We start from the raw sequence: 7,727 nt of genomic DNA, 5'->3' as shown, positions 1-7,727 counted from the left end.
GAAGACAAGGTTGAGGAGTTTGTTTAGGTGACTAAATCACAACAGGTTAAGCTGTCATGAGTGATCCGCCGCATCGATGGCATTGATTGGGCGAGCATGTCTGAGCTCGACCTCCACCAGCAGTCGAACCATTCTTGTTCGGGCAAAGGCTGCTGAGGTATATCCGACATTTCGGCGAACTGGTCCATGTAGGAGAGTCTAAAAGAGAGGAGGTGATCCGATAATTCTCCTCGGACTATCTTGTTCTTTTTGCCAGTCGATTCTACGCAGAGAAACACCCACCCTGTTACGCCGCAGTAAATCCTTCAATGACTGACACAAGCGAGAGTGCCCTTGCTTCTGTCTCCGCAGGTGCGTTAACAGCAAATTCAGGACAGCGGTCTCGGAACCAAGCAGCTTGCGATGTCTGCAGAGCAAGGAAAATCCGGGTTGGGCAACCTTGAGGCGTTCATAACGCCACTGTGTACCTAGATACTAACAATGTCAGTAGTGCACGTATGATGCTAACTGTCATCGATGCCGAGGCTGCGAGTTTCTAAATGTCAATTGTACCCATGAACGTCCAAGAAGGAAGCGCGGACCTCCAAATAAGTCAGTTCATTGCATGATGCTAATAGTAGCAGTATACTGACGCAGGACAGACATGCACAAAAAGCTCCAAGGGAGGTTATAGGGTCACCGGGAATCCATTTTCCAAACAACGTTACCATCTCACCAAGCGAAAGCAATAATGGCTGCCAATCAATAACACCACTTCAAAGTCCCGAGGCTGTTGGCTATATGAACCGTTCCGCGACTTGCATTTGCTCAGGACTCAGCAGCAAGTGGCTTTCCGCGTTTGCCCCGGAGCCGATCATTATGCGTCTGCTAGAGGACTGGTTCAATGTGATCCACCCTCTAGCTCCGATCTTACTCCGTCGCCAATTCCTCCAGCGCCTTCAACAAGGGGTAGCTGACGTTGACGCCGAGTTCTGTGGGCTTGTCATCAGCGTATGTGCAGCCACCAAAGCGACACTGCCGCGGGGTGACTATGGACCAGTGACTGTAGATTATTGCGTTGACTTCCTTGATGCTCACGGACTACTCAAGAGTCAATTTACCCGAGACTCTTTTAGCATGGACAGGTGCATCGCCTTGTACAATATCGGTACAGCGATGAGCGCCACCACAAAATCGGGGTTGAGCAGCATGCGCGCCTATCACGCTTTGAGCGAGGCAGCTGCAGGGGCCAGGTACTTGGCATATTATTGGATACACGAGCACGATGAGGCTGAACAGCAGCTCTTGAGAAGACTCATCTGGCTATTATTTGCTAGTGCGTGGTATGTATCGGCACTGGCACTGAATGACTCGAGCCGCGCTAATCAGGTCGCATATTCCAGTAGTGCGGATATTTTCGGAAGACTACCCATCAGTCTATTGAGCCAAGATCGCATCGAGACCTTTCCAAGGCCGCTCCCTCTTTCAGATAATCAGATGGGACCAAAAGCTCCAAACAGCTGTCACGAGCCACCTTGGCACGGAGATGACACCACTTATGTTCCAGGACTAAACTCGTTAAGCGACTTGTTTCTCATCTGGCAAGAGGTGCAGCAAGTTCCCGAGGGTACGAAACCACAAATTACTATCACGAGATATCTTGCAAAGATTCAACAGGTTCTGGATAATCTCCCGCCCGAGCTGCGATGGCGTGGTGGTTTGTCCCGCCCCACCAACGTCACAGAAGGACATGACGTTCAAATCGCCAATTTATTTGTGACAAGCCTCAACATTCGCTCCAACATTCTTCAGAAATTCGGTCCCACAGACAAAAGCGCAGAAGATCACCAGAAAATTGTAGACGACCTATTAGAGATCCTGTACCACCTTCCCCGCGCTGTCTTTGATGCCAACGGCAGCAGCCTCGTCCCCAAGATTCGGGACATTGGAGCAGCCTACCTCGAACAGTTGGGGAGCGGCTTGGGGCAAGTGGAGATAGGAGATGCGAGAATTAAACTTGAGCGATTACTTCGGAAGCTGGATGATCTAGACTGTTGGCAAGGAATTGGTGTGCTTGATACTCCGCCTTTGAGGGTAGATATGTGACCTCAATACCAACACCGATATCAGATCATAACGTCAGAACTGAGTCAATGCTACCCCAACTTCGGATGCATTTGCCCCACAATCAAGAAAGCCGCAGCTATTCACCCACCGAGACTTGGGCCAGTTTCTCCCGGGGTAGTGCGAAGTAAGTCCGAGTATCCCTGCAGGCTTGGCTAGAGCTCCGCACCCATGATCCACCAACCCTACACTCCAGTTTATAGACTTCGGGAAGTACAGAAGGTATTTGAATCATCTACAATTCGATACTACAATCAATCTCATCTTTATCAACGTATAGATTTTCAAGATTTCATGCTCTACAACCATGACTGCCACACAAATTCCAACTGCACCAGCCCAGAATGTCTACCCCCATCTTAGGCAATCTGACAAGGGTTCAGTTCAGCTCATCGTCAAAGGGAAACCTTTCTTGATGCTTCCTGGCGAGCTACACAACTCATCCCTGAGTTCCGCCAAGTTCATGAGTGAAGTTTGGCCCACAATGAAATCCGATTATATCAACACGTTGCTTGGTTCGGTAACATGGGAAATGATTGAACCCAAGGAAGGCCACTTTAACTTCAGTGAGCTTGATTTGGTCCTGCAAGGCGCCAGAGAGCACGATATGCACCTCGTTCTGCTCTGGTTCGGAACATACAAGAACGGTCTTTCAACATATGCCCCAGGATGGGTCAAGAGGGATCCCAAGCGGTTCCCCCGAGTTCAAGTTCTTGAAGCCGGTGGCGTCAAGAGGACACTCGAGATGATTACTCCTCTATGTGAAGCCGCGTGTGAGGCGGATTCTCGAGCCTTTGCTGCCCTATTACGACACCTTGCAGAAGTTGACTCGCAGTACCAGACTGTTTTGATGGTTCAAGTTCAGAATGAGACCGGAGTCCTCGGAGATTCTCGGGATCGATCGCATCGAGCTAACAAAGCGTTTGCTGAACCCATTCCAAGTGATCTTCTACAGTATCTGAGTCGCGTCGATACCCACTCAAGATTCAAGAAACGAATCTCAAGTGTTCCCTCATCAGGTACCCAGTCCTGGGAGTCCCTTTTCGGACCTGGGGCAGCAGCCGATGAGGCCTTTATGGCGCATTTAATCTCCTCTTACGTGGGACGCGTCGCCGCAGCAGGAAAGGCCGAGTATCCTATCCCTCTGTACACAAATACATGGCTCAATATTGAAGGACAGTCAGAGCTGGACTTTGGTGGAGGCGCGCCAGTTGTTGTTGGAGGCGGTGACAAACCTGGGATTTACCCATCTGGAGGTCCTTGCCCTCATGTTTTGGATATCTGGCGATTCAACACACCCTCTCTGGACTTCCTAGCACCGGATCTTTACTTTCACGACTACGAAACTGTCTGTCGCAACTATACAGAACAAGGAAACGCTCTCTTCATCCCGGAACAGAGGCGCGATGAACATGGAGCGCGACGCGTCTGGTTATCCTACGCGACTTACGGCGCTCTTGGAGCTAGCCCGTTTGGTATCGATACTGGCTCTGACATCATTGGCCGCGAGTTCAAGCTTCTCGACCAGACCAAGCAATATCTTCTCAATGCTGCACCCGAAGATCGCTTTGGCTTCTATTTTGACGAAGAACTAAGCGAGAAGAAGCCGGAACAATGGACTCGCACATTCGGTGATATCAAAGTCATCGTTGAGCGCTGCTTCGTCTTTGGCAAGCCCAGCTCCGGCGCTGGAATGATTATTCACTTGGGTAATTCCAAATTTCTCCTTGTCGGCCGGGGCTTCCACGCCCGTTTCAAAGCAGCTCATATGGATGCAACCTTTGGTGGGATCCTTTGGGGCGAGGAGAAGGAGGTTGATGAGAACGGAAACCTACAGACACTGAGAATTTTAAATGGGGATGAGACGAGGCACGGCGAATTCATGATGATGCCTAATGACGATCCCGATTATGGCGGGTTTCCTATTGCTGTTACGCCTGGAGCGAGGACTTGTATCGCTGAAGTGGAGGCCTATTGGATTGCCGAGGATGAAGATGACCGATAATGACAATATTGATTCATCAGGTAGACGGGACTACAGTAGTATCCACCATAATACTAAATTTGTAACATCTTGTCGCATTCCCTTGTACATCACGTGTTACAGACCCATGCTGATCTCAGATCGCCCCTCATCCTCATCCACCTCAAGTTCAATGGCGTCGAGTAATTAACATAGACACTTAACTTTAAATTGTTCCAGTCACCATGGCAGATCAAACAGCGCAATCGCCAAATCCGGCAGAAACACCATCGTCACCCGCTGCAGTCTCACCGCCGCAACAGACAGATCTTATTGTCGCCAACGACGAGCACGTACGTGGATAAAATACCTCATCGAGGTTTAGTCATGAACTCATCTGTTTTTGTAGGACAATGAAGTTGAAGACGATGCCGACTCCACTCTTGGGACAGATGCGTTGGTTGCCTCTTCGAATTACATAACCAAAATCGACGAAGCGCTAATTTCTCCGACTTTAGAGAAAGCTCGACTGCTTCAGTCTCGGCCAGTATCCTCGAATATCGTCGCAGTCAAGGCCGCACTTATCACAGCGATAAATTTACCACCAACTACTTCTTGCCCAATGACGATCAACAGCTTGAGTCTGTGGACTTAACGTATGGGTTTTGTTACACGAAACTATTGTTCTAGTTCTGATCTCTCGTAGTCACCACTATTTGACAATCTTATTAGATGACAAGCTGTTTCTGCCTCCTTTAGAAGCAGAAAATATTAAAGTTGGTTCTCACGTTCCAAGAAGGGCTACAATTATGGTGTTACTGACCGCTTGGTGCTTTGTCAGAAAGTGCTTGACGTAGGCACTGGAACTGGTAAGTCATCTCAGACATATTCCTCTCGTGCACTATTGACACGCCGAATCAGGTATCTGGGCCATGTACGCACAGTCTTGGTCTCTATGAAATCCACTCACTGACCGATTTAGTGAATTCGCTGACCGTCATCCGAATGTCGACATTGTTGGCACCGACCTCTCCCCATGTCAGCCAGAATGGGTTCCGCCAAACGTTCGCTTCGAAATAGATGATGCAGCCCTTGAGTGGACATGGGGACCTAATGAGTTCGACTTTATTCATATCCGTTACATCTTCGGTGCTATCAAAGACTGGTCTGCCCTGTTCTCCGAGGCCTATCGCTGCTGTGTCCCTGGAGGGTGGGTTCAATCCGCTGAAGCTGATGTCGAGTTTCGTTGTGATGACGGCACCATCGACAAAGAGCCAAACCTCAAGATATACAAGAAGCTGTTTGAAGAAGGAGGAAAGATTCTCGGAAACCCCTTCTTCGTTTATGATAAACAGGTTCAAGGCTTCAAAGACGCCGGCTTTGAGGACATCACGACTGTTGACTACAAGGTGACTGCTGCCAGACGTTGGATTTGAAGCGGTAGATTATTAACAAGTACCCAGATTCCTGTCGGCGATTGGCCAAAGGATTCCAAGCTCGCCGAGGTTGGGAGATTTGTTCGCGCTTGTCTAGAAAATGATATTGAAGGCGAGTTGAGACCTCTTGCTCTTCACCTATCTATCAGCTAACACTTACCCGTAGGATATACTACTATGATGTGGAATGACGTCCTGAAGTGGCCCAAGGATGAGTACCAGCTGTTCCTGATGAGCATTCGCAAAGCTATCAGAAATCCCAGGATCCACACATACATGAGGGTTCGATATGTTTATGGACGCAAGCCATCATCAGAGTGAGACGAAAGCTGAATCACGATTTCTTTGTCAAGATAAAGCACTGAAGAGACGGCTCTTGATATTGACTAAATGTACATACGAAAAGGGCTAAAAGAATAGACCCTTCTTCTTCCTCCAATCCCATGTAGTTGCCTGTCGTAAGTCATCAACACTGAGTACATCCACGCCCTCGCGTGTTAGAATATGCCAAATGTGATTCCTCAGCCCAATAGGCCATGCTGGCACACTGAAATATCTGGCCTTCAGACCCAATCGATGAGCCCCATGAATCTGGGCCCGAATGCGCTGCAGCTGCTCCTGCGACAATCGCGAACCCCAAACGTGCCCAACTGCTTTTTTGAAATGAGCAGAAGCATAGTAGCTGTTGTGAGAGTTGTATTTCTCCGAGATCTTGCTTCCTTCTGGCTTTAGGTGTCTTCGTTCAATGCTACTCGGCAATACCTTTTGCTCGATACACTTATCTGGTAGTTGAGCGTTTTGAACTTGGGCTCTGTTTGGATTTGGCCAGATTTGAGACGTATCAGCTAATAGATCCAATGGCGCATCATAAAAGACATCACGGTAGGTGTTGTTTGCTGTTATCTTATCAAACGGTGTATATCCCGTGCCAACAATCACTACGGGGCCAGGTACAATAGCTGTACCGTTGAAATGCGTGAGCAACTTTCTGCGTCGAAGCGGCTCGAGTTGTCCTTCAAGTTTCTCCCAGGTAGCGTTACCTTCTGTCTTGAAATCGATGAGGATGACCAGCGGCCGATCCGGATCAGCTTCGAAAACTCCAGCGAGAGGCCCATCCACATTCGAGGGGGAATGACAAGGCACCTCTTGTCCACATGTGAAGGTGTCTCTTTGGCGGTCTAAAATACCGAGTAGTGGGTTGAGATACAAGCTCTCTAGCGTATGGTTGGCCTCTAGCTGGAAATGACGATGGGCCACATATAGGTCATCATCTTCATTCCATACGTCGGCTTCAACACTTGGACAGCCCGCAGAAATGGCATCGAGAAGGGGTACGTTTCTCAAATAGTCGTTATGTGAATGGCAACGCACAGGCTGTGTGGCCATTGTTGAGTCGGATAACCAGTGCCCAACGCCGATTGTTGCTGCGGCGGCGTCCAGCCATGGGTGAACGATCAGGTCCATTTCGTCCGGGAAGTAATGATGCAAGGTACCTCCCAGGATATGGAATAAACCACTATTCATATCGAGTTTTCTGATTAGCCTGCCTCTCTAGAGTCTGGTCTGAGTTTGCCAAGGGAACCGCAGGACTCACGTCATGGAGAGATAGCCAATAATTAACAGGCAGAAGGCTCTCCGAAGCTTTCTTCGAAACTGAATAATCCGAAGATGGGGCAACTTCGATGCTCCCAAGCCTTTGAAGTGCAAGGCCCGTCGTCTTGGTACTGAAACATTGTTATCCAGAGGCTCAAGCCCGTCCGCTAGATTGTCGTATCGTCGATCCAATGGGCTGTCATCACGAAAGTACTCGACAGAGGACTCCAAGTCATGTCGTGGGGTTTGATTGCCCTTCATGATCCAAATTTACAGTTCGTTATCGGCTGCGGGCTCTATCAACATGCTGTTGGTTTCCAGCCTTTTCTTTCTTGTACAAACATCAACAAAATGCCGTCCCACGTGTAACGTATCTCGCAGGTACACACAAAGGGAAGTCAAGTCAATTGGTAAGTGAATGTTCAGTCCAGGTTGCAGGGTTACTGCATAGACAAATATAAGACGTAACATGCTGCGCCGAGGCCACGTAAGCGCTCTCAGTCCTCTAAAAGATACAATAGATATTGTCACTAATATTAGTCGAAGCCCAGTACATGCGGCTCCCGTGTACCAATTGACTTTCACTCAGGGTGGGGATCGACGCCCACCTGTGCCGGATTACCGAGATACTG

At 48.9% G+C, this 7,727-nt stretch overlaps 4 protein-coding genes across 4 annotated transcripts; 3 read left to right on the top strand and 1 right to left on the bottom strand.

Moving 5' to 3' along the window:
- The first annotated feature begins 257 nt into the window (after nucleotides 1-257).
- Nucleotides 258-2,101, top strand: FVEG_16592 (hypothetical protein). Its single transcript, XM_018905839.1, has 4 exons — nucleotides 258-428; nucleotides 491-591; nucleotides 642-1,322; nucleotides 1,383-2,101. The coding sequence occupies exons 1-4, from the start codon at nucleotides 309-311 to the stop codon at nucleotides 2,083-2,085; spliced, it is 1,605 nt and encodes a 534-aa protein (XP_018756328.1). The 5' UTR covers nucleotides 258-308; the 3' UTR covers nucleotides 2,086-2,101.
- Nucleotides 2,102-2,410: 309 nt separating this feature from the next.
- FVEG_16591 (hypothetical protein) lies at nucleotides 2,411-4,108 on the top strand (the record flags this gene model as incomplete). Its single annotated transcript, XM_018905838.1, has 1 exon — nucleotides 2,411-4,108. The coding sequence occupies one exon, from the start codon at nucleotides 2,411-2,413 to the stop codon at nucleotides 4,106-4,108; it is 1,698 nt and encodes a 565-aa protein (XP_018756327.1).
- Nucleotides 4,109-4,249: 141 nt separating this feature from the next.
- Nucleotides 4,250-6,011, top strand: FVEG_09451 (hypothetical protein). Its single transcript, XM_018898437.1, has 9 exons — nucleotides 4,250-4,419; nucleotides 4,476-4,522; nucleotides 4,585-4,722; nucleotides 4,773-4,842; nucleotides 4,908-4,935; nucleotides 4,988-5,000; nucleotides 5,049-5,475; nucleotides 5,530-5,614; nucleotides 5,669-6,011. Exons 1-9 carry the CDS (start codon nucleotides 4,312-4,314, stop codon nucleotides 5,821-5,823), a joined length of 1,071 nt encoding a protein of 356 aa, XP_018756326.1. The 5' UTR covers nucleotides 4,250-4,311; the 3' UTR covers nucleotides 5,824-6,011.
- Nucleotides 5,862-7,520, bottom strand: FVEG_09450 (hypothetical protein). Its single transcript, XM_018898436.1, has 2 exons — nucleotides 7,097-7,520; nucleotides 5,862-7,018 (listed from the first exon to the last, which is right to left on the bottom strand). The coding sequence occupies exons 1-2, from the start codon at nucleotides 7,354-7,356 to the stop codon at nucleotides 5,911-5,913; spliced, it is 1,368 nt and encodes a 455-aa protein (XP_018756325.1). The 5' UTR covers nucleotides 7,357-7,520; the 3' UTR covers nucleotides 5,862-5,910.
- Nucleotides 7,521-7,727: the final 207 nt, after the last annotated feature.

This window comes from Fusarium verticillioides, chromosome 5 (assembly GCF_000149555.1).
Source record: "Fusarium verticillioides 7600 chromosome 5, whole genome shotgun sequence".
NCBI lineage: Eukaryota > Fungi > Ascomycota > Sordariomycetes > Hypocreales > Nectriaceae > Fusarium > Fusarium verticillioides.
The sequence above is the reverse complement of the archived record's forward strand: the minus strand, read 5'-3'. Positions and strand labels throughout refer to the sequence as shown.